This window comes from Microcebus murinus, chromosome 27, assembly GCF_040939455.1.
Source record: "Microcebus murinus isolate Inina chromosome 27, M.murinus_Inina_mat1.0, whole genome shotgun sequence".
Lineage (NCBI taxonomy): Eukaryota > Metazoa > Chordata > Mammalia > Primates > Cheirogaleidae > Microcebus > Microcebus murinus.
In genome coordinates, this window is record NC_134130.1 from 5989294 (window position 1) to 6014720 (window position 25427).

General features: G+C 58.5%; 3 protein-coding genes across 4 annotated transcripts; all 3 read left to right on the forward strand.

Annotated features, from left to right (window-relative positions):
• The first annotated feature begins 5984 nt into the window (after positions 1–5984).
• DOHH (deoxyhypusine hydroxylase) lies at positions 5985–13437 on the forward strand. Of its 2 annotated transcripts, none has more exons than XM_075998100.1 (5): positions 5985–6152; positions 10125–10473; positions 11598–11674; positions 11948–12185; positions 13019–13437. In XM_075998100.1, exons 2-5 carry the CDS (start codon positions 10200–10202, stop codon positions 13336–13338), a joined length of 909 nt encoding a protein of 302 aa, XP_075854215.1. In that variant the 5' UTR covers positions 5985–6152; positions 10125–10199; the 3' UTR covers positions 13339–13437. The 2 variants fall into 2 exon arrangements, with proteins under 2 accessions (XP_075854215.1, XP_075854216.1); XM_075998101.1 differs by lacking the exon at positions 5985–6152 and adding an exon at positions 6159–6339.
• Positions 13438–16846: 3409 nt separating this feature from the next.
• On the forward strand, positions 16847–17568 carry SMIM44 (small integral membrane protein 44). The gene is made up of 2 exons (XM_075998172.1): positions 16847–17148; positions 17272–17568. The coding sequence occupies exons 1-2, from the start codon at positions 16947–16949 to the stop codon at positions 17508–17510; spliced, it is 441 nt and encodes a 146-aa protein (XP_075854287.1). The 5' UTR covers positions 16847–16946; the 3' UTR covers positions 17511–17568.
• A 1451-nt stretch (positions 17569–19019) lies between these two features.
• On the forward strand, positions 19020–22474 carry SMIM24 (small integral membrane protein 24). The gene is made up of 4 exons (XM_012769324.3): positions 19020–19214; positions 19524–19635; positions 19879–19941; positions 21925–22474. Exons 1-4 carry the CDS (start codon positions 19148–19150, stop codon positions 22052–22054), a joined length of 372 nt encoding a protein of 123 aa, XP_012624778.1. The 5' UTR covers positions 19020–19147; the 3' UTR covers positions 22055–22474.
• Positions 22475–25427: the final 2953 nt, after the last annotated feature.

The window sequence follows — 25427 nt, forward strand, 5'->3', positions numbered from 1 at the left end:
CATTCAGGAAATGCAAATCAGAACCACAGTGAGATACCGTTTCACTCCTACTTGGGGTGGCTACAATTCAAAACAAAACACATTGGGACAGACAAAAAAGGAAAAAGAGAAAGAAAAGTGTTGGCAAGGACGCGGAGATATCGAAAATCCTCGTACACTGCTGGTGGCTGCTGCGAAAACCAGTCTGGCAGTTCCTCCAAAAGTTAAACATAGCATTGCCGTATGACACAGCAACTGCACTCCTAGGTACCTACCCAAGAGAAATAAACGCGTACATCCACATGAAAGCTCGTACATCCAAGCTCATAGCAGCATTGTGCTTCCTAGCCAAAAAGTGCCAACCACCCAAATCGATAGTGGTGCATTCATACAATGGGATATTATATACAATGGGATGTTATTTCACAAGGAAAAAGCATGAGGCACGGACACATATTACACTGTGGATGAACCTTGAAAACATCGCGTTGGGTGAAAGAAGCCAGACACGAAAGACCACAGATTGTGTGATTCCATTTATATGCAATGTCCAAGAATAGGCAAATCCATAGAGAAGAAAGATTAGTGGTTGCCAGGGGCTGGGGGAGAGGGAGGGGAGTGAGGGAGGGATAGGGGCTTTCTATTTTGGGGCGATGAAAATTTTCTAAAATTAACATGGTGATGGTTGCATAACTCTGACTATACTAAAATCCATTGAATTATACAATTTACGTGAATGAATTGTATTGTATGTTTCTCTGCTTTCAATGAGCTTTGCAACCACCATAGGATCTAGAGCAGAGAAATCCAATTTTAAAAAAAGGAAAAGTATAATAGAAATCATAAAAACTGTACATCATGGATACCCTAAACACCCTGACTTGATCATTACAAATTCTATACATATGTCACAATGTACAAAATACTTTGTACATATATCACAATTGTACAAAATATTTGTGTAACAAAATACCACATGTACCCCATAAATATGAACAAATATTGTGTATCCATCAATCAAAAAGTAAAAAGAAACTGGTCAAATTAATTTTAATAACATTTTATTAATTTGATATGTTAAAACATATTTTTATTTCAATATGTAATCAGTAATCAAAATCAATTATTAATGAGGTATTTTATGTTATTTTTCTCATACTCTGTCTTAAAATCCCACGTGTATTGGCCACACACAGCACATCTCAACTTCAGTACTAATTTTCATTGGAGATATTCAATCTCTATATTTTATAAAATTTTAGAGTGGAAAGCGTAGATTCACCTGTTCCAGGTGTTCCGAACATGCCTACAAAATTTCCAAGAATTGAATTGAGCATCAGTTTCTTTCCATTTACATTTAAATTACTTAACTTTTAATAAAATTAAAAATTCAGCTGCAGAGTGGGACTGTCCACATTTCAATTACTCTATCGACACACCTGGCCAGTAGCTGTTGTATTGGTTGGTGACGATACAGAATATGTCTGTCTTCATGGAAAGTTCTACTGGAGAAAGAACAGTGCTGGGGACAGAGTAGCGCAATTAATGTGTTTTTTGTTGTTTTGTTTTGTTTTGTTTTCGAGACAGAGTCTTGCTCTGTCACCCTGGGTAGGGTGTAGTGGTGTTATCACTGCTCACTGCAGCCTCCAACTCCTAGGCTCAAGGGATCCTCCTGCCACAGCCTCCTGAGTAGCTAGGCCTACAGATGTGCACCACCACACCAAGCTACTTTTTCTATTTTTAGTAGAGACAGGGTCTCACTGTGGCTTAGACTGGCCTCGAACTCCTGACCTCAAGCAATCCTCCCGCCTCGGCCTCCCACAGTGCTAGGATTACAGGCATGAGCCTCTGTGCCAGGCCTCTGCATTATTTCTTACGACTGCATAGACTCCATAATGCTCTCAATATAAATTTCATTTTGAAAATCAAAAATAATTGCCTTAGACTGTGGTTTATCTTATTTATGGAGTCTTTCAGCCCTCCCCTAAATTATCTGCCTGAGATGACAAGTGCCACAATTGCCTTCACTTCATCCCAGAACTGCTGGGCAAATTGTTCCCTCTCTCTGGTTCCACCAACAGACAGCATCTTTTATTCCTCTTTAATTCCTCCTATTTTAGCACAGACTCACATTTTGGTGGAACAGAAGTCCAAAGGGGCAACAGAGCCCAGTAAGCCTTCAACAGATCGATCTTGCAGCTCAAAGTGTATTAAGAGAGAATGGAGGCCAGGCAAGGTGGCTCATGCCTATAATCCCAGCACTCTGGGAGGCCGAGGAGGGAGGATCACTCAAGGTCAGGAGTTTGAAGCCAGCCTGAGCAAGATCAAGACCCTGTCTCTACTATAAATAGAAAGAAATTATTTGGCCAACTAATATATATAGAAAAAATTAGCTGGGCATGGTGGCGCATGCCTGTAGTCCCAGCTACTCGGGAGGCTGAGGCAGGAGGATCACTTGAGCCCAGGAGTTTGAGGTTGCTGTGAGCTAGGCTGACACCACGGAACTCACTCTAGCCTGGGCAACAAAGCAAGACTCTGTCTCAAAAGAAAGAGAGAGAGAGAGAGAGAGAGAGAGAGAGAGAGAGAGAGAGAGAGAGAGAGAGGAGCCTGAGGTGTCCAGGTGGGGGATCTCTTGTCCAGCCAGGCTCAAGCTGGGGACCAGGCAAGGGTTCCTGGATGCTCAAACTGAGACTGGACCAATAACTCAGTGTCGTGAGCTAAATTCTGCCCCCCACCCCCCTACAAAAAGATGTGCTCAAGGTCTAACCCTGGTACCCGTGAAGGTGACCTTGTTTGGAAAAGAGGGTCATGGCAGATGCAGTTAGGGTGAGATCATACTGTATCGGGGTGGGCCCTGATCCCACGACAGGTGTCCTTATAAGAGAGTGCGATTTAGGCCGGGCGCGGTGGCTCAAGCCTGTAATCCTAGCTCTCTGGGAGGCCGAGGCGGGCGGATTGCTCGAGGTCAGGAGTTCGAAACCAGCCTGAGCAAGAGCGAGACCCCGTCTCTACTATAAATAGAAAGAAATTAATTGGCCAACTAATATATATATATAAAATTAGCCGGGCGTGGTGGCGCATGCCTGTAGTCCCAGCTACTCGGGAGGCTGAGGCAGCAGGATTGCTTGAGCCCAGGAGTTGGAGGTTGCTGTGAGCTAGGCTGACGCCACGGCACTCACTCTAGCCTGTGCAACAAAGCGAGACTCTGTCTCAAAAAAAAAAAAAAAAAAAAAGAGAGTGGGATTCGGACACAGAAACACGCAGACCACGTGAAGACAGGGGCAGAGATTGGAGTGATGCAGCCACAAGCCCAGGACCTCCAGGGATTGCGGCCTGCACCAGAGCTGGGAGAGGCAGGAAGGCCCCTCCCCGGAGCCTGCCGAGGGTCACAGCTCTGCAGACACCCGGCTTCAGATTTCTGGCCTCCAGGGCCTTGCTCGAGCACAGAGGAGCCACAGGACAGAACCCCGGACGTCGGGGCTGAGCGCAGGTTCCCTCCTGCTATCGGTTCCTCACCTCTGCAGAGGCCACACGCCAAGTTCTCTGACTTCCACGACCTTGCTGTGGGGTGTGGCTTCTGGTATCTGCTTCCTGCACCCTGGGCCTATCTTGTGCCCCAGAACATCTTAGGGGCCCATCACACCTGGCACCCCGCCATGCAGCCTTCCAGAGTCAGCACAGCCCGAGGCTCTGGGGAAGTCCTCCGTAAACATTGGCCTCAGCCTCCACCGTGCCCAAGCTGGTGTCTTGGCAGAGTGGCAAGGGCTGCCGCAAAGGTGGTTATCTGGAGTGAGCTTTCAAACACACAGGAAGGCCATGAAATAAAAATAATCAGAATGTGGGCTCCATGAGGCCAGAAACCATGTCTTTTGTTCTCTGTCTTCTGTGCCTAGGACGGGGCTGGTGCACACAGTAGGTTCTCCATAAATAACTGTGCAGCGAATGATGGAATGTTGTCTTAAACTAGAAGGTCACACCTGTAATCCTAGCACACTGGGAAGCCGAGGTGGGAGGATCACTTGAGATCAAGAGTTCAAGACCAGCCTGAGCAACAGTGAGACCATGTCTCTACTAAAAACAGAAAAAATTAGCTGGGCGTGGTGGTGGTGCCTGTAGTCCCAGCTATTTGGGAGGCTGAGGCGGGAGGATCTCTTGGAGCTCAGGAGTCTGAGGCTACAGTGAGCTATAATGACGCCACGGCACTCTAGCCTGGGTGAGAGAGAGATGCCCGGTCTCAAAAAAATTAATGAATTTATTTATTTATTTGAAAAAAGGGAGACAAAGTCTCTCTGGGGCAGAACCACACCTGGGCAGAACCGCACCTGGCGTGCATGTTGGAGGCACAGCGGGGAGGCCTGTGTGGCTGGAGCAGAGAGAGGTTGGGAAGAGAGGAAGGAGGCGAGGCTGGGGAGGGGATCTGGCAGGTCGTGCAGGGCCTTGTTGGGTACAGGGAGAAATTGGGCTTTGATCCTGAGGGAGGTAGGAGCCATGGAGGACTGTAGGCAGAGGGCCAGGCCCAGATGTAGGTGCTCCCGGGCGCCCTCTGGTGGCCAGTTTGGGGAGGACAGACGGTGGAGGGGAACAGGGTGGGCGCTGGGCACAGGACAGAGGGGACAAGGCTGGCCCAGGGGTGCCATGACAGAAATGACCTGGTGACAACTGTGGAGTGGATATTTTTCTTTTGCCATTTCTAAACATGTTGCAACGAGTGCTTCCTTTTCTTTTCACACTACGGTCAGATGGGCTTTTTCTTTTTTTTTTTTTGAGACAGAGTCTCCCTTTGTTGCCCAGGCTAGAGTGAGTGCCGTGGCGTCAGCCTCGCTCACAGCAACCTCACACTCCTGGGCTCAAGCAATCCTCCTGCCTCAGCCTCCCGAGTAGCTGGGACTACAGGCATGCGCCACCATGCCCGACTAAGTTTTTCTATATATATTAGTTGTCCAATTAATTTCTTTCTATTTATAGTACAGACGGGGGTCTTGCTCCTGCTCAGGCTGGTTTCGAACTCCTGGACCGTGAGCGATCCTTATGCATCCGCCTCCCCGTGTGCTAGGATTACAGGCATGAGCCAAAGTGCCCGGGCTATAGGCTCTTCATTTAAAAGTAAATTACTTCCTCTTGTTGCTTCTTACCTAAGAAAAAAAAAAAAAAAAAATAAAAGTAAATTAATTGGCCAACTAATATATATAGAAAAAATTAGCCGGGCATGGTGGCGCATGCCTGTAGTCCCAGCTACTCAGGAGGCTGAGGCAGGAGGATCGCTTGAGCCCAGGAGTTTGAGGTTGCTGTGAGCTAGGCTGACACCACGGCACTCACTCTAGCCTGGGCAACAAAGTGAGACTCTTTCTCAAAAAAAAAAAAAAAAAAAAAAGTTAAAACACTTTTCAAATATTTAACTTTGAAACGTTGAAACACTCAGGATAATAGTCACCCTCCTTTTTCCATCCACCTGTTTTTCCAACATCTCATTATGAAAGCTTTCAAATATATACAAAAGTTGAAAGAATTTTACAGTGAACTGTCATATGTCCACCACCTACTTTCTCCAATTAAGTTTGCTGCTTTGGCCTTCTCTTCCTGCTTCTTCCTGGAGTCGGGAAAAACTGAGTTGAGAGGGCGGGAAAAAAAAAAAGGAAAAAAAGATTGCTGTTTTATTAAATGAATGAACAACTGCAACACTTCCTGTTTCTCCCTTCCAGGTCTCGGGATGGCCACGCCCCCAGAGCCTGACCCCGCCCAGCCCGCGACGCTGCGCATGCTCTGTGGCGAGCCGGCCGATGAATCGGCACAAACCATTTCCACTTATCGTACCGGTTAGGGGGAGGTCGGAGAGAATCTTTTCCGGAAATGGGGCAGGCGTTGCCAATTCCGTTCCCTGAGGAATGTTCCTGGACAGCTGCTCATGTGGCAGTGTGAGCCATGGCACTGGTGCCGACTCAGGCTTCCGGGCCTCTCTCCTCCCTGGGAGCCTTTAGCTGGATCCCCCCCCAGAGCTGCGTTGGTGCCGTCCGCCGGTCACGTGGGCGGGAAGATGGCGGCTCCCAGGGCGCACTGCGAGCGTCGCTCCTGGTGAAGCGGCCCTGGCGGCGGTAGCGGCGCCTGCCGGGACTGGCCGGCCTGAGAAGTCCTGAGTCCCGGGAGCTCGGTGGGGCGTCCCGGCGGCCGGCAGCACGGTGCGGGGCCCGGGCTTGGCGGACGGGTGCGGGGAGACTGCCTCGTCGGAGCATCCGGTCTTGGGGATTCGTTGGCTGGAGCTGGGGTCGAGGTTGAGGGGTCCCGAGTCCTGGCGACCTCATCGCTCCGGGATCTGGAGGCCTGTCTCCGGGGATCCCCTCGCTGGGGGACCCGGGGAGCCAACATGTGAGGGTTCCCATGCGAGCGACCCCTTTCTTGGAGTTTTGGGAGCTTTGAGAGCCAACCTGTGACAGATTCAGTGCTGGGGATCCGCGTAGGAGGATCTTGAGACACAGTTCCTGGGGGTCTCTCTCAAGGGACCTTGGGGAACCGGTGGTCGCCGGAGGATCCTGAGAGCACCCCTTGAGGGATCCGTTGTCAGGGCGATCCCGTTCCTGGGAGGGGTCTAGTTACCGGAGACTTTTAGGGAGGGACTCTTGATTTAGAGAGGTCTCTAGGAGGGGAAGGGGTTTCCAAAATCCAGGTCTTTTCTTCCATCACTTATTCATTCCTCCTGTCTGCTCCTAAGACTTACACAGGGTTGAGCGGATTCTCAGACCGCCTTGGTGGGGGGCTGATCTCCTGAACCCCAGCCCTACACTCTTGTCCTTCTTCCCACCGGAAAATGGGCCTGAGGTGTGAGTTTTGGACTTGGAGGTGTGTAGATGTTACCTTCCCTTGTCCTTCTGAGCACAGAGGTGGGTATTGGGTCCCTGCGGAAATACTTGATACTAGCTCTAGTTTATTAAGTTTGCGTTGTTAAACAGGGTGGTTGGAGGAGGCCACTCAGAGGGTAATAACCGAGCAGAGACTCGAAGGAAACCCAAGACTCGAGTTGTTAATACTTTTATTCCAAATGAAGAGACCAAGTTCAGAGACATCTGCCACCGTTCGGGTCTCACTCAAGAGCCATACAGCCTCTCTTTTTACTTCCTTCCTGTAGCCATAGTTGCCTTCTTGGCCACAGATTTCCCTCTTTCCTGGGAGTTTAAGGTCCCGGGGGATGAAGAGCCTTTCTCAGATGTCTTGAAGGAGGCCCTGCACAGACTGGGAATCAGAAGCCCTGGGTCCGCCTGTAATCCTAGCACTCCGGGAGGCCGAGGAGGGCGGATTGCTCGAGGTCAGGAGTTCAAAACCAGCCTGAGCAAGAGTGAGACCCTGTCTCTACTATAAATAGAAAGAAATTAATTGGCCAACTAATATATATATAGAAAAAAAAATTACCCAGGCATTGTGGCGCGTGCCTGTAGTCCCAGCTACACGAGAGGCTGAGGCAGGAGGATCGCTTGAGCCCAGGAGTTTGAGGTTGCTGTGAGCTAGGCTGACGCCACGGCACTCACTCTAGCCTGGGCAACAAAGCAAGACTCTGTCTCAAAAAAAAAAAAAAAAAAAAAAAGAAGTCCTGGGTCCTGTGTGCTCTTAAGACAAGTCACTGCTCATCTGTGTAGAACAAGGAGTCGCATGTCCATGGTCCCTAGTTCCCTGCCATCTCCCACACTCTTGGTTTCTTTGGTCTCTGATGATCCCTCTTTCCAGCTGTCACCCTCCTTTGATGGCCACCTGTGCTTAGGCAGCTACACCTCCCTCATTAAACCCAGGCAGCCCTGCCAACGCCACGGGACACCAGAGAGGGCTGCTGACGTGCCGTGGCCTGCCTGTCCTGTCGATGAAGCATCCACCATGTCCTCAGCGCGTCCAGAGGGCAGAGAGGCGTCCTTTCTCCCAGCCTTAGCTGCGTCATTCCGTCTTAGTTCATCCACCCAACAGAGCATTAATGGTTTACAGCATGGCTCTGCCTTCATTTTCTTTTTTCTTTTTCTTTTTCTTTCCTTTTTTTTTTTTTGAGACAGAATCTCACTTGTTGCCCAGGCTAGAGTGAGTGCCATGGCGTCAGCCTAGCTCACAGCAACCTCAAACTCCTGGGCTCAAGCCGTCCTCCTGCCTCAGCCTCCCAAGTAGCTGGGGCTACAGGCATGTGCCACCATGCCCAGCTAATTTTTTTTCTATATATATTTTTAGCTGGTCAATTAATTTCTTTCTATTTTTAGTAGAGACAGGGTCTTGCTCAGGCCGGTTTCGAACTCCTGAACTCAACAATCCGCCTGCCTCGGCCTCCCAGAGTGCTAGGATTACAGGCGTGAGCCACCACACCTGGTCTGCCTTCATTTTCTTACCTGTAAAACAGGGATAGTCCTCGTACGTACTTTATAGGGTTATGATGAGGATAAGTGAGTTAATATAAAGATCTCAGAGAGCCTGACACATAGCAAATGCTACATAAAGGCCAGCTGCTGCTGTTATGCTGTTTTTGGTGAGGTCCTGTTGTGTGCTGGTCATTGCGCTAAGTGCTAGGAGGACAGCAGTGCGGAGGGTAGACTCGGTCCCTGCTTTCAGAGTTGTGTTCTGTTGAGGGATGAGACCAATTATAAGCGACTAAACCAATAACATCCAAAGCAATGTCTAGTGGTGGTCAGTGCTCTGAAGAAAAATGAAGGTGAACAGGGGAAGAGAGCTGACGGAGTAACATTGCAGATTGTGGTCAGGGAAAGCTCCTATAAGGAGGAGACATTTCAGACTAAAGGAAGCGAGAGGAGGAGCCACAGGTGCATTTGGGGAAAGAATGGTCCCTACGGAGAAAACAGCCAGTGCAAAGGCCGTGGGGCTGGGGCAGAATGAGAGGGAGGACGGAAGGGCTTTTGGCACTACCGTGTTTCCCCAAAAATAAGACAGGGTCTTATATTTATTTTTCCTCAAGAAGACGCCCTAGGGCTTATTTTCAGGGAATATGTTATTTTTTTTAAGTACAGTACAGTAATCTATGCTTATTCAAATATAGTTAAGTCGTCTTCTTCTGGAACATCATCATAACTCTCAAAACCCTGAATTCCATCCTGAATTTCTTGCGACTCTGTTTCCTTTAGAACCATTGGCCCCGATCTCTTTGTCAAACAATAGAGCTCTCATGGGGCAGATGAGAGGGGCTGCTCATCTTTACCGCTCCGTGACGAAATGCATGGGTTACAGATGTGCTGCACAGCTACACCCATCACTAGGTCTTATTTTCAGGGTAGGGCTTCTATTGCGCAAATGTTTAGAAATCCTGCTAAAGTATCTTTTATGGGTACGTCTGGTCTTATTTTCAGGGAAACATGGTATTAAGGAATTTGCAGTAATGAGAAACGAAGGATTTCAGGCAATGGAGTTACAGGGTCCAATTTACATACCGAAAGGATTCCTGAATCAGTTATCTAAGCTGTGTAACAAATTACCCCATACTTAGCAGCTTTAAACAACAGTAAACGCTACCTCACACAGCTGCTGTGGGGCGCAAGTCTGAGCCTGAGTTAGCTGGCTTGTTCCGGCTCTGGTCTCTAAAGCTGCAGTGAAGACACAGGCTGGGGACGTGTCATCTGAAGGCTCACCCAGAGCTGGAGGAGCTGCTCCAAGCCACCTCTCTCGCATGGCTGTCAGTGGAAGGCCTCCGTACCTTGCCACCTGGGCCCCTCCACAAGGCTGATTGAGCTTCCTCCCAACATGGCGGCTGGCTCCCCAGAGAGAGCACAAGGAGGAACCAGCTGCCTTTTATGCCCTAACTGCAGAAGTCTCACTGTTATTTTTCCATATCCTACTGTTCACAGGGGTCAGCTCTATTCATAGTGGGAGGGGACTGACTATATAAAGGCACGGATACCAGGAGGTGGGATCACCGGAGGCCATCAGGGACCAGCCATCCCTCCGGCTGCTGTGTGGAGAGCAGGCAGTGGAGGGCATTGCTGATAACGGAGTTGTGGAGCGTGAGGCTCAGAGAGGGAAAGTAGGTTAGGGAAGGCTGAACAGCAGGTAGGCGGGGTCCCAGATGAGCTTGCAACCAGATGCCCAGTGGGTAGGAAACCACCTGCCCTGGTCCTATGAACATGCCATTGAGCTGGTGAAAGACACCTCTGACCTGAGCTATCGTTTTTCTACTGCAGGTTCTTACACCCGAGACCCTCCATTTTGCTCGAGCAGGGCTGTGTCCCATCTACGGGCAGGAGGAGGTGGGCACCATGGTGACGGAGCAGGAGGTGGAGGCCATAGGGCGGACGCTGGTGGACCCCAAGCAGCCCCTGCAGACCCGCTTCCGGGCGCTGTTCACGCTGCGTGGGCTCGGTGGCCCGGGCGCCATCTCCTGGATCAGCCAGGCCTTCAGTGACGATTCCGCCCTGCTCAAGCACGAGCTGGCGTACTGCCTGGGCCAGATGCAGGATGCCCGCGCCATCCCCGTGCTGGTGGACGTGCTGCGTGACACCCGCCAGGAGTCCATGGTGCGCCACGAGGCAGGTGAGTGGCCAGGGCTTCGCGCCCTCCCACCTGTGTCCAGGACACCCCCTCCCTTCTGCCTCTCCTCCCGGTTGCCTCTTGTGTCCACGGTACTCGCTCAGGTGACAAACGTCAGGGCAGTCAACTTTCTGCAAAGCCCTGGACAGTAAATAGCTGTAGCTCTGCGGGCTGAACAGAGACCCACAGACCCACTGTAGGCACCGCACTCTGGGAGGCCAAGGTGGGAGGATCACTTGAGGCCAGGAGTTCGAGACCAGCCTGAGCAAGAGCGAGACCCCGTCTCTACTACTACTAATAATAAAATGAATAGAGAAATGAGTCCGATAGTCGGGGTGTCAGTGTGGCTGGGACTGAGTGTCTGTAACCAGAGCATTCCTTTGTAGAGAGGAGGTGACAGGCTCCTGACCCACAGGGCGTGCTGGGCACACAGGATTGTGCCCAGGCAGAGGGAGGCAGGCCGGTGCACGCCTGCGTAGCCTGCGGCAGGAAAGGACGAGGCCACCATCTCACCCGCCCCACAGGCAGGGGCCTTTGGGCTCTATTTCGAGAAAATGCAAAGCTCGTGCCCGCATCCAGGGCTCCACAGAGAGAGAGCAGCCCTCGGGCTTGGGCTTCTGCCGGGGCCTGGTCTCTGCACCCACCTGCCACCGCCCGCTGGTCCCCCACTGCACCCACGTCGTGGCCCCAGGGCCTTGGCACAGGTGTCCGTCTTGGCCAGTGGCCTCAGCGTCCAGCCTGCCCTGGGCTGCCCAGCCTCCCCCCCACCACAGCGTAAAATCTCTCTCGGGGGCTGTTCCCGTCGGCTCCACTAGCCAAACGTTCCTGGAGCTCCTTGTCAGCTGCGTGCCCAGGTCGTAGCCACACACCTGTCTCGGGGTCTCTGGGCGGGCAGCTTGGCCGGCTGCTGCAGCCTGCGTGGTTCCAGGCAGGTCCCCGCTCTAGGGAAGGGACTGATTGGCCCAGCCTGGAGCCTGTACCTGCCACAGCTCCAATCAGCTGTGGCCAGAGGCGGGACCGCCCCACACAGGAGTCGTGAGAGGGGTATCCGGGTCAGTGGCTCCCCAGGTAGCAGGACAGGTCCCGCCCACCTGCCCACCTCGCACTGTCTGGCTGCTGCTTCCTAGGGGAGGCCCTGGGAGCCATCGGGAACCCTGAAGTCCTGGAGCTGCTGAAGGAATATTCCACGGACCCTGTTGTTGAGGTAACGCAGCCCCCACCCCTCTCCCTGCCTCAGGGCCTTTGCGTGGGCTGCGTCCTCGTCCCCCGGGTCTCTGCCTGACTCCCTCCCTGGCTTGGTTCAGGTCTCTACCTTGATGCCACCTCCTCATTGAGGTTCTTCCTGGCCCTCCGTCTGTCACCCTTGCCACCCTGCTGGTTTAGGTCTGTCGCCCCTGCTAAACGCCCAGCCCCGGAGGGTGGGGATGGCCCGTCCCGTACCCCCAGGACCACCAGCCAGCGCCTCCTCTCCCTGCAGGTGGCCGAGACCTGCCAGCTGGCGGTCCAGCGGCTGGAGTGGCTGCAGCAGCACCGCGGGGAGCGGGTGACCGGGCCCTACCTCTCGGTGGACCCAGCCCCGCCGGCGGAGGAGCGCGACGTGGGGCGTCTGCGCGCCGTGCTGCTGGACGAGTCCCAGCCGCTGTTCGAGCGCTACCGCGCCATGTTCGCGCTGCGGGACGCCGGCGGCCAGGAGGCGGCGCTGGCGCTGGCTGCAGGTGAGGAGGGCGGGGGCCCGCCCAGCCGCCCGTGTGAGGCTCAGCGGCCACCTCTGTGCGAGGGACCAGGCCTGGCCTCGAGCATTTCCCATGGGACCGATAAGAGCCCAGGCAAGGCTGGGCGCGGTGGCTCCCACCTGTAGTCCCAGCACTCTGGAAGGCTGAGGCGGGCGGATCGCTCGAGGTCAGGAGTTCGAAACCAGCCTGAGCAAGAGTGAGACCCCGTCTCTACTATAAATAGAAAGAAATTAATTGGCCAACTAAAAATATATAGAAAAAATTAGCCGGGCATGGTGGCGCATGCCTGTAGTCCCAGTACTTGGGAGGCTGAGGCAGGAGGATCGCTTGAGCCCAGGAGTTTGAGGTTGCTGTGAGCTAGGCTGACAGCATGGCACTCTATCCCGGGCAACAGAGCGAGAGTCTGTCCCAAAAAAAAAAAAGAAAAACCAACCCAGGCAAGTGTGGGGCCCATTCGCTCACGCCTGTGATCCCAGCAGTTTGGGAGGCCACAGTGGGAGGATCACTCAAGCCCAGGAATTGGAGGCTGCAGTGAGCTGTGACTGCACCACTGCATTCCAGCCTGGGTGACAGAGCGAGACTCTAGGCCCCCAGAACTCTCCCTGGCTGCTCTGGCCCATGTAGCTCTGGGTTAGTTCCCTGGATCGGAGTCCTGACCACCAGGCTGGGGCTGTGGTGTCCTCAGCCGAGCCCCTTTCTACCGCTCTCTGCCCGGCTCTGTCGCCTTCTCTCCTCTGGGTGTCTTGGCCCCGGCCCCAGGCTGGGCCCAAGCCAAAGGCGCTGCCCAGAGCGTGACGGCCGCCTCCCGCCCGCAGGCCTGCGCTGTGGCAGCGCGCTCTTCCGGCACGAGGTGGGCTACGTCCTGGGCCAGCTGCAGCACGAGGCAGCGGTGCCCCACCTGGCGGCCGCCCTGGCCCGCCCCGCCGAGAGCCCCATGGTGCGGCACGAGTGCGCCGAGGCCCTGGGCGCCATCGCGCGGCCCGCCTGCCTGGCGGTGCTGCGGGCCCACGCGGCCGACCCCGAGCGCGTGGTGCGCGAGAGCTGCGAGGTGGCCCTGGACATGTACGCGCACGAGAACGCCGCGGCCTTCCAGTACGCCGACGGGCTGGAGCAGCTGCGCGGCGCCGCCTGCTAGACCCCCTCCCCACCCCGCCAGGCCGCCTGGCGGGGCTCCCCAGGACCCTGCAGGGTCACCTCTCCCCGCAGGACTCGCGTCTAAACTGGATTCGTGTAACTCGGGTCTCGTTTCTCGACTCGCTCGGGGTGCACTTGACCTGCCCCCGCCCTGGCGGCTGTGCCCCGCCTGGGCCTGCACAACTGCTGCTCAGCTAGACTCCCCGAGTCCCCTGGAAGCTGCCCCTGCCCCGGCCACTGTGCCCCGTCTGGGCCTGCACAACTGCTGCTCAGCTAGACTCCCCAAGTCCCCTGGAAGCTGCCCCTGCCACTGTCCCCCGTCTGGGCCTGCACAACTGCTGCTCAGCTAGACTCCCCGAGTCCCCTGGAAGCTGCCCCTGCCCCTGCCACTGTCCCCTGTCTGGGCCTGCACAACTGCTGCTCAGCTAGACTCCCCAAGTCCCCTGGAAGCTGCCCCTGCCCCGGCCACTGTCCCCCGTCCGGGCCTGCACAACTGCTGCTCAGCTAGACTCCCCAAGTCCCCTGGAAGCTGCCCCGGCCGGCGCAGGGTGTTTCCAGGCACAGGGGTGGGACTCCGAGGTGGGACTACCTCTTTCCAGGCAGACGGTTTGGGGCGTGCAGCTCAGGACGGGCTGTCTTGGGAAGGAGGATTTGGGGGGAACCCAGGGGCAGAGCAGGGAAGGGGTACAGGGTCTGGGGGCCTGGGCAGAGGCGGGGAGGAGGTCCTTTAGTGGGCTGTGCCGGGCACAGGGGCCAGGGAGGGACAGGACACTGCCCAAATGTAATATTAAATTATTTTTGCCAAGTGATGACTCTCTGGTGTGTTGGGGCAGGGAGAACCGCCACCCACAGAATGTTACCTGAGTGCGGGGGGCGGGGCATGTTGGGAGCCACCAGCTCTAGGAATTGTCCTGCCGGCGAGACTGCACGGCCATCAGGGACAGGCAAGGGGTAAGGTCTGCCCAGCCAGCCCCCATTTCCCTGCCCTCCAGCCTGGCCCACCCCACACCCTCATCTTCCCCCAGCTCCTATTGGGGGCACCGGGGAAGGGGTTCAGTGGTACAGCTAAGAGCCCACCAGCTGGGCTCCCCTCTCAGCTCCCCCATTCCTGCGCACACAGCCCCGGGGCAGCCCGTGAGCCTCTGTGAAGTGGCCACAGCGGGAGAACCGCGGGCCCACGGCCGCTTGTCTACGGCCACAAGAGCCCAAAACCAAAGTCGGAGGCAAAGTCGGCACGAGCTGACCGTCCACGGTTTGCTACAGCGCAGTCGTTCTCAGCCGGGGCGATGAGCCCTGCCCCCTGGGGACGCTTCTGGTTGTCACAGATGAGGCTGGGGCTGCAGGTGGCATCTAGTGGGTGGAGGCAATGCTGGGTCCCCACAACAGAACGCTCCGGCTCCCGGTGAGCACAGAGGTCGAGAACCTGCCGGGTTGTGGAATGTGTCCCCCAGCTCCCATGGGAGCACTGGTGATAAACCCCGCTGTGCAGCGTCCTTGGGGCTGTTCTTAAACAGTCCTGCTGCTTCCTGTGCACGGGGCTGGGTGAACCTTTGCACCCCGTCTGATGCAGCCACGGCCATGCGACCTCCTTTGGCCAATGAAACAGGAGAGCGTGTGGCCCGCAGAACCTGGGGTGAAGTGCTTCCTTGCCCTCCCCTCCCCCTGCCTAGAGGCCAGAGGTTTATCCGCACAACAGCTGCCCCCGCAGCCCGGGGCCTGCGCATCGTGGAGAAGCAGCCCTCAGCCAGTCCAGGCCCCACGTGCGCAGGAGTAAGCAGCAACAAGCTGCCTGCTGAGGCGAGGGCATGTTTGTTACGCAGCATGGTCTATGCCATCCTGACCAATACAAACTGGATTCATTACCTTCCCCAAGTGTGAAAAGTGCTCAATTCTGAAGCCCGTGGAACCTCAAGGATTTCACGCCTGGCTAATTTTTGTATTTTTTTTGTAGAGAGACAGCGTTGCACTATGTTTCCCAGGTTGGTCTTGAACTTCTGACCTCAAGTGCTCTCCCCGGATCAGCCTCCCATAATACTGAGGTTACAGGCATGAGCTACCTCGCCCAGCCTGGGCTGTCATTGCATAAAAACGAGAAGGTCGGGTGCGGTGGCCCACCTGTAATCCCAGCACTCTGGGAGGCCGAGGCAGGAGGATCGCTTGAGCCCAGGAGTTGGAGGCTGCAGTGAGCTGTGATGACACCACTGCACTCCAGCCTGGGCGAAAGAGCAAGACCCCATCTTAAAAACAAAACAACTAAAAAAGAAGAAACAACCCCCCTCTTGACCTTGCATTTTCCGTCCCCCTCACCCCACTGTCTTTTGTTTGCCAGTCACGTCTCCGTCCCTGCCTTCCTTGGCAGCGTCTGACCTGGCAGGGCCCCTTCTCCTGGGAAGACCAAGGCCCTGGACCCCACACTCTTCCCGGCTCCCCTCCCCCTCCCTGGGACACCCGTGGGCCTCCCTGTCTCTGTCCTGGGCCCTCCTCCCTCCTCCACCCCCACCCCTCCCGAGGTCTCATCCGTCCCCGGGGGCTCCAAGCCCTTCTCCACCTGGGCCCCGGGCTGCTTCCTTAGATCTCTCCTGTTAGCCCTGGAGGTGCCTCTGCCCCAGGCTTCCTGCCGTAAGAAATGAAAACACCATCATTCCAGGTGCTCAGCCTAAAAACGCCGGGTGTCATTAGTTTAAAATCTATCCCCAAGCTGCCCACTTCTCTCCCACCCGGAACGCTACGGTCCCCTCCGGCTTGGTTCCCAGTTCCCGCCCAGCCCTTCCACGGTCTGTCCTCCCCGCAGGAGCCACCAGAGGGCGCCAGTGAGCACCCGAGTCAGGCCGTCCCTCCTCTGCCCACAGCCCTCCAGGGCTCCCACCTCCCTCCGGGTCAAAGCCCAGGTCCTCCCTGCAGCCCACCAGGCCCTGCAGGACCTGCCCGGTCCCCTCCCTGCCCTCCCCTCTCCGTCTCTGCCCCTCCTCCCTCTGCTCCAGCCACACGGGCCTCCTTGCTGAGCCTCCAACACGCCAGGTGCCGTCCTGCCCCAGGGCCTTTGCACGGCCTGTGCCCCTGCCTGCAGTGCTCTTCCTGCTGGGACTCCCACGGCTGGTTCCCCTCCTCCCCAAGGCCTTGGCCACACTGTTTTAAGCTGCGACTCCCCTCCTAGCTGTGCTCACCTCCCCTCCAGGTGCCCCACTCCGTCTACACCACTGGTCCCTTCCCACCTAGTGTGCCGTTTACTCCAGGGCCGCGAGTCTCTTAGCACCTGTCTCCCTGCCTGGGCTGCGGGTTTCGGTCTTTCTTATTCACCGCTGGGGCCCAGCACCCAGGAGAGGGCCCGGCCCGGCCTCGCACGCGGACCTCTCCACGTCCCAGGTGGACGGAGGAAGAGAGGGCAGGGGCCGTGAGCCAGACCCGGGCACAGGGCGTTCTGGGCGGAGTGGCGGCTGCGCCGCGACAGGGCCGGGCCGGTGGGCGGAAGCGATTTGGGATTTGCGACGTGACTAACCCAGGCAGGCGGTGGCCGGAGGAGGAGGCCGCCCAATCCTCTTAGCCCAGAGCCCTTAATACTTCCGCTGCGTGGGTCACCTCCGGGCCGCCGCTGCCCTCCAGGCGGCCACCATGCCGGGGCTGGCGGAGCAGGAGGCGGCGGAGGGCTGGAGCCAGGCCCCGCCGCTGTACGAGGAGTACCGGCCGCCCCCGCTGGACGCCGTCCGCCTGCCCCGGTACGCGCTGTACCTGCTGCTGGCCGCGCTCGTCGTGGTGGCCGTGGCCTACGCCATCGTCGGGCACCTCATCAAAGACCTGGCGCACGACCTGGCGGGTGAGCGGCTCCGCGCAGCCCGGGGGGGGGGGGCGCTGCTGGGGGGCGGGGGGGGCGCTGCTGGGGGGCAGGGTGGGGGGGACACGTCGGGGCCCTCACGCGCCCCCCCACCTGTCCCCGCAGACTGGGCGTTCGGCCCGAAGCCCGACCAGGCGGGCGCCCCGCGGGAGCTGCGCCCCAGCCTGGCGGACGACCTGGAGGAGCTGGACCTGCAGCTGGCGCTGGCCTGGCGGGGCGAGGAGGACGCGGGCGCGGGTGGCGACGGGGCCCCCGCGGAAGCCGCAGCCGCCCGGGACCCCCGCCGCCCCTCCATCGCCTTCCGGGAGCCCCCGACGCGAAGCTCCTTCTGGAGGGTGAACTGAGCGCGCCTGCGCCCGGGCCGGCGCTTCGGGGCCGCGTGGCTGCTCCGGCCGGGCCTGCGCGGGGGCCACGTTCTCTGTCCCCGCGGGCGGTGCCGGCCCGGACACCGGCTCCTCCCGGGGACGCAGAGCCTGCCCTGCTCACCCGGCTCGCCGCCCGCAATCTGTAAACCAGGACAACTGCGGCGACTTAAAAACCGCAATAGCGGGTGTCAGGCTTACCTAGTGGCCCGCGTGCACCTGCCGCCGCGCCGGGCACCCTGGGCCCCGGGCATTATCTCACTAATCCTCCGGGGTAGGACTTATCGCCCCATTTAACAGATGGGGAAACTGAGGCACAAGGCCATGCAACGGCCTCGCCGAGGTCTCAGAGCAGAGAGTGCTTTCCTTGGGAAGAGCCCAGTGGGCCCGCTGACCTTGGAGGGCAGAGCTCCGAGGCAGGTCCTGCCCGGAGCCGCGCGCTGGGCCTCCCCCGCCTCCACCTCCACCTCCCAGGCCGCAGGTGCGGCTTGTTTCTGGGGTCCTGACTCCCCGTCCACACCAAGAGCCCCCTGGGGGGACAGTGCGGAGGCTGCCTTCCTTTCCGAGCCGGGCACAAGACTGGGCACACAGTAGAAGTTTACTGTACGCCCGGCCGGCAGGTCGGAGCCGCGTGTGGCTGGTCCTGGCACCGGCACGCGGGCTCCGTCCTTGTTCCGCCCAGTGGCCCGTGCGCCGGTGGTTGGCACAGACTTCCGGAAGGCAGGAGGCCCCAGGGACACCTCGGGCGCCCTGAGAACACGTGTGCAGCGGCTCACACACTTGGCCGCCCTGCCACGGGCCCGGGCCGTGGCTGCTCCCGTGGCGGCCAGGGTGGGGCAGGGCCAGCTATCTAATCAACTCGGGGATCAAGGTTGCGGAGCCTGAGTCACCGGACTCCTGGGATGTCCCCACACGGGGTGTCCAGGTTTGCAGCGACCCGTGCACACAGCCTGTCGTCCCTGTGGGCACTCGCCAGCCGGTTGTGGGTCCCCAGGGGCCGGGAGCCCGGTGGAGGCAGCCTAGGCTGGTGGCAAAGGAGATGCGGGTTCGAATCCCCCCTCTGGCCCTTGCTGCACCAGCTCGGCTCTCCCTGGCTCCGTGCAGCGGGCCTGGCGCGATCCCACGGGGCCAGGCAGTTAAGAAAAGGACAGTCATTGTATAAGACCGCTGAGCACGGAGCCTCGTGGGCACTCTGTGGGCACAAAAGGTGGCTCTTGTTATTTTAGTCCAGTTGTACTTGAGTCCGGCCACGTGCACACAGCGGCCTGGGGCACCCGCCGGGAGGGGCAGGAATGGGGAGGGGGGACCCTGAGGCTGGTGGCCCCAAGGGCAGGGTGCAGGGGGCAGGGTGCAACTCTCCGAGTTAATTGTTTCACAGGGTCCAGAGTCTGGGCTCCAGGTAGGGGGAGGACAGTGGGGCAGGAGCTGGCGGGGGAGGGGCTGGGTGCCAGCCGGCTGGTGGCCGGGGAGGGGCCCCCTTCCGGGACTCAAGCCCTCCCTCCGGCCCTGCCCCCGCCCTGCCTGCGTCTGTCTTATCACGGTGGGCAGGTCCTCACCCGCACCTGCCTGTGGGCACCACTTGCGACCGCAGCTTGGTGGCGGGCAGAGGGCTTAATGTCATGGAGACCTTGGGGACTGTTCTCGTGCTGGGGGTCCTGCTCCTGTCCCCTGTGGAGGCCCAGCAGGGTAGGTGCAAGGGTGGCCAGAGGTGGGGGGCGTCCTGGGGGTGGAGTTGGCTGGGGGTTCACCATGTCCCCACTTCCCTCGACAAGACACAGGCCTGGGGCAGGGGGCGGGAGAGGAGGAGGAAGGCTGGCAGGCCCTCCCCAGTCCCGGCCCCGTCCCCTCTCCAAAACCCCCATCTCTGGGGTTCACCCCCTTCCCAAGAGCCCCTCCATCTGAGCACCCCTAAGTCCCCTCCTCCCCTCCTCTTCCTGGGTGGGAGGTCCCTGCCCCTCCCTGTCCCTGAGTCTTGCCCCCCCCCACTCCTGGCAGTCACGGAGCGTCGCTTGAAGCCGTGGCTGGTGGGCCTGGCGGCCGTGGTGGGCTTCCTGTTCATCGTCTACCTGCTCATGCTGGCCAACCGCGTCTGGTGCTCCAAGGCGAGGTGGGTCCCCTCCGCCCCGCCAGCCCCGCGCCCGTCCGAGCTGTCCCCATTATTGGGCTCTTCCTCGGACCCCCGCCCCAGAGCCCAGACCCTCCCCCACCACTGCCACCACAGCCTCGCGGCCCACCCCCGCTCCTTGCTGCCTCAAGTTCCTGAGCCCCTATGGGGTTTGGGAAACTGAGGCTGAGGCTGTGCCCACCGAGTGCCCGCCCCTCGCCCTCACCCCCAGCTCCATCTCTGCAGGGCTGAGGATGAGGAGACTGCGTTCAGAATGGAGAGCAACCCTTACGAGCAGGTGGACCTGAGGTACTGTCGTGTGCGGGTACAGGGACCCGTGCGGGTGCAGGGGGTCCGAGTGAGCCCCGTCCTCGGGCTGGGGGGCTGGGTGTGCACGGATGACCTCTTACTGCCTGGAATCCCTGAAGCACACACCTGCCCCAGGGCCTTTGCACTTGCTGTTTCTGCTTTTCCCGAATCTTCTGGCCCCCTCTTCCTCCCTCAGTCCCTGCTCAGGAGTTTCCTCCTTGCAGAGACCCAGCCTGGCCACCAGCCTTCCCAGCACTGTCCCATACCCGCGTGTCGTAGCCACACCCACCACCAGTGGAAACTCAGTCATTCCCTGGTTTTGCAACATTATGTGGTGCCTTCCAGGAGGGGAGAACTTAGCTTTGGTCCTGGCTGTGTCCTGCCTGGCACACAGTAGGCACTCAATACATACCCGTTGAACAAGACTGTGGGGCAGGATTGTGCAGGTGTCTGTGTGATTTGGTGTGGACCACTCACCCGGACTCAGTGTCACCTATGGTTCCGACTGCTCCCCGACATGACAATGCTGACAGAGGGTTCGGGGATGTGGTCAGGGCTGGGAGCTCTGCTAGGGCAAAGGCTTGGGGACAGGAGGAGGAGAGTGGGGGCTGGGAGGAGACCACCCTGGCTGGAAGAGTCTTAGCTGAGCCCAAGATTTGCCTGAGGGACAGGTGTGGACCCAGGTGTTGGCTTTGTCTAAGACCCTGCTCGGCCCCCATAAAGTGCAATTCCTACTCCCAGGATGTACTGGAGGATCCAGATCCCACCTGTGCTCCTACACCTGTAGCGTCCTCCCTGCCTCCTTCATCCATCCACCCACCCATCCAACTATCTATCCACCCACTCATCCACCTATCCATCCATCCACCCACTCATCCACCCATCCATCCATCCACCCACCCATCTACCCATCCATCCACCCACCCACTCATCCATCCATCCACCCACCCACCCACTCATCCACCCATCCATCCACCCACCCACCCATCCATCCATCCACCCACCCACCCATCCATCTACCCACTCACCCACCCATCCATCCACCCACTCACCCATCCATCCATCTACCCACCCATCCACCCACCCACCCATCCACGCACCCATTCATCCATCCACCCATCCAACCACCCATCCACCCACCCATCCACGCACCCATCCACCCATCCATCCACCCATCCACCCACCCATCCACCCACCCATCCACCCACCCACCCACGCACCCATCCACCCATCCATCCATCCATCCACCCACCCATTCACCCACCCATCCACCCACCCATGCACCCATCCACCCACCCATCCACCTACCCACCCATCCACCCACCCATCCACCCACCCACGCACCCACCCACCCATCCATCCATCCATCCACCCACCCATTCACCCACCCATCCACCCACCCATGCACCCATCCACCCACCCATCCACCTACCCACCCATCCACCCACCCACCCATCCATGCACCCACTCATCCACGTACCCATCCACCCATCCATCCATCCATCCACCCACCCACCCATCCATCCACCTACCCACCCATCCACCCACCCACCCATCCACGCACCCACCCATCCACGCACCCACCCACCCATCCACCCACCCACCCATCCATGCACCCACCCACCCATCCACCCACCCACCCATCCACGCACCCACCCACCCATCCACCCACCCACCCATCCATGCACCCACCCACCCATCCACCCACCCACCCATCCACGCACCCACCCATCCACGCACCCACCCATCCACCCATCCACCCACCCACCCATCCATGCACCCACCCATCCGTGGAGCAATTGAGCCCCCGTTTCTGCCTTTCTGAAATGGAAGTTTCGAGGCTGCCTAGTGAGGGGTATTTTGGGGATTCATGGAGATGCCGCTTGTCAAGCAGTCCACACGTGGTCCGGCACACGCAAGTGTCACGGAATAGGAGTGACTCTGTCTCTCATGATGGGGCCTGGGGCCTTTGTATCCCCACAGCACGGAAGACAAGCAGGAGAAGAAAAAGAAGAAGAAGGCGGAAAAGGAAGGAGAGAGCAACTCGGGGCTGGAGCTGGACGAGGCAGAGGAGGGCAGAGACCCTGAGAAGACAAAGAACACGGCCATGTGATGATCCTGCCACCTCCTCCAGGCAGCCCCCCAGACATGCCCCTTCCCCACCCCGCGAGCAACACTCTGGATCTGAAGCCAGAGAAGTGACTCCACCTGGGTTGAGAACAGGGCGTCCGGAGTGGAGCGGTGCGGGACTGCCCTGCCTCCCTCCAGGGGCTCTCTGGGCAGGACTCGGCTTCCACGCAGCCCCCTCCCGAGCGAGGTCCTGCTGGGTGGTCCTTCTTGTACTTGGAGAGCGTCCTCGGCCACGGAGACACCCTCAACCCCTCCCAGTCTCATGGCTCCACCCGCTTCTACCCGCCGCCTGGTTTCTGTCCCCGCTGCCTGATTTCTACCCGCCGGCACGTCCCTGCGCCCACCGGCCTGGGGGCCGCGCATTAAAGAATGGATCAGAGCCCGTTAGGAGGGCTCCGTGGTCTCCCGGGAATCACCTTACTGCGCTGGGGGCTGGGGACAGTGCCTGGGCGGGCGCGGAGGGTGGCGCAGATGCCCAGATGTCCGGGCAGATTAAACGCTGCCCCGGCAATCTTGTTCCTCCCCCCGCCGCCTGAGCACTGGACTTTGAGCCCCGAGCCCGTCTCCTGGAAAACCTTTGCGTCCCCACCCGCCGCCCCCGCTATTTTGGGACACGTGACTGCTTCTGGCAGCCGGTCTTGGAAGGGGGGCCCAGGGCCCCCGCGATATCTTGGAAAGGGAGGAGCACTTTCTCTGCTCCATCCCGTTTTCCCCCTTCCCCCCCTTCCCCGGACCCTGCACCTTGCCCTGGGCCATTAACCATTTCTTGATGAGGATCTTGGTAAGGGCTGGCATTGGCTCCCAGCCCCCGTGGGGAGCTTTCGTCGGAGAACACCTCCAAGACCGTCCGCCAGGGGGCGGGACAGCCAACGTGACAAATCGCCACAGTAAGTGGCCCTCGTAGACGCTCGCGCTGAACGCCAGTGTCTGGGCCTTGCTCGTTCTCCAATAGCCTGCCGCCAGCCCCATGTTCGAGCTGAAAGCACCGCGGCTCAGAAAGAAGGGAGTCACCGAGGCAGGCCTCGATGGCTGATGGAAGAGGAGGGCCCGGCTCCCAGGTGGCCATCAGGATGGGGCGTTTGCAGGCTCGTGTCCTAGGCCACGGTGGTGCTGGGGTGTGGTTCCCCGCTGGGAGACCAAGAACTTTGCTCCTCTGGAGTGCTGTGTGGCCCTGGGAAGGTGGCCCGACCTCTCTGAGCCTCAACTCGGCTTGTCTACTAAGGTGAGGACGGCAGTTCTGGCCACCTGAAACCTGAGGCTCCGGTGCAGTCTGAAGGAGGCGCGGGGCTTACCGGGTGATCGCAAGGCCTGGCACGTCCTAGGTGTGCCCAGCTTCTCCGCACCCGCCACCTCCCGTGGTGTGGGGTACGCACTGCCTGGGGTGTCCCCGGCGGGTCACTTGCTCCTCCTCTGGGGGCTGCAACCCACAGCCCGCTGGGCAGGGGCAGGGCAGACAGACTGACCGGGAGGGTCAGATGCTGGGAGACCCCCTTCTACGCGCCCGACTGTCCCTTCTTGCAACTCCGGTCCTGCAGCCGGCTCAGGCCCAACCCTGCGAGGCCTTGGCGGCAGGGACGGCAGGAAGTGGGCCCGAGCTCGTGGCCCAGTGGCTGACCCGGCGAGACGCAGTGGCTGTTGGGTCTGGCACTCGCGCTGGTCTTCCTCTTCCTCGGCTTTGTGGTCAGGAGGGTCCATCCATCAGGCGCAGCCAGTCTGGCCAAAGGCGGGCCCCACCCACCCGGGCCCCACCCACCCGGGCCCCACCCACCCGGGCCCCACCCACCCGGGAACCACCCACCTGGGAACCACCCACCCGGGCCCCACCCACCCGGGCCCCACCCACCTGGCTCCACCCACCTGGGAACCACTCACCTGGGAACCACCCACCTGGGAACCACCCACCCGGGCCCCACCCACCCGGGAACCACCCACCCGAGCCCCACCCACCCGGGAACCACCCACCCGGCCCCACCCACCCAAGCCCCACCCACCCGGGCCCCACCCACCTGAGCCCCACCCACCTGGGAACCACCGAGCTGCCCCTCGGAGCCCCGCCCCTCTCGGCCCCTCTCAGGCCTGTAGCCTTCCCCTTTCCAAGCCTCTACTCTCCCGACTCCCCTTCCCAGCCCCTCCCCTCCTTCAGGGAGCTTCCTGGGCCCATCAGGGGCCTACAGTGAGGGAGTTGAGCTGGGATGAAGAATTCAGCGCTGGGGATGATTCTTAGATTCAGAACCAACAGGGCCTCTCTGACTTCCCTTTTCATTAACCCCATCCCCTAATATGTGGGTCCCTGGGATTTGTAAAGTCTTCATCGCCCCCACCCCATCCATTTCTCCATCTGCCTATTTATCCATCACCTATCCCTCCCTCTGTCCCTCCATTCCCCCAACCATCCATCCTTCCATCCATTCAATCATCCATCCATCTGTCTGACCGCCCACCCATCCATCCATCATCCACCCATCCGTCCAACCATCCACTCATCCAACAATCTGACTATCCATCCATCCCTCCATCCATCCACCCAATTAACCATCCACTCACCATCCATCCATCCATCCGTCTGTCTGACCACCCACCCACCCATCCATCCATCACCCATCCAATCATCCACTCATCCAACCATCGGACTATCCATCCATCCCTCCATCAATCCAATCAACCGTCCACTCACCATCCATCCATTCATCCATCCACTCATCCATCCATCCATCCATCCATCCATCCATCCACTCATCCAACAATCTGACTATCCATCCATCCCTCCATCCATCCACCCAATTAAGCATCCACATCCATCCATCCATCCATCCATCCGTCTGTCTGACCACCCACCCACCCATCCATCCATCACCCATCCAATCATCCACTCATCCAACCATCGGACTATCCATCCATCCCTCCATCAATCCAATCAACCGTCCACTCACCATCCATCCATTCATCCATCCACTCATCCATCCATCCATCCATCCATCCACCCATCCATCCATCCATCCACCCATCCATCCATCCATCCATCCACTCATCCAACAATCTGACTATCCATCCATCCCTCCATCCATCCACCCAATTAAGCATCCACATCCATCCATCCATCCATCCGTCTGTCCGACCACCCACCCACCCATCCATCCATCACCCATCCAATCATCCACTCATCCAACCATCTGACTATCCATCCATCCCTCCATCAATCCAATCAACCGTCCACTCACCATCCATCCATTCATCCATCCACTCATCCATCCACCCACCCATCCATCCATCCATCCATCCACCCATCCATCCATCCACCCATCCATCCAAACATCTGTCTAACCACCCACCCAACCATCCATCCCTACACCTACCCA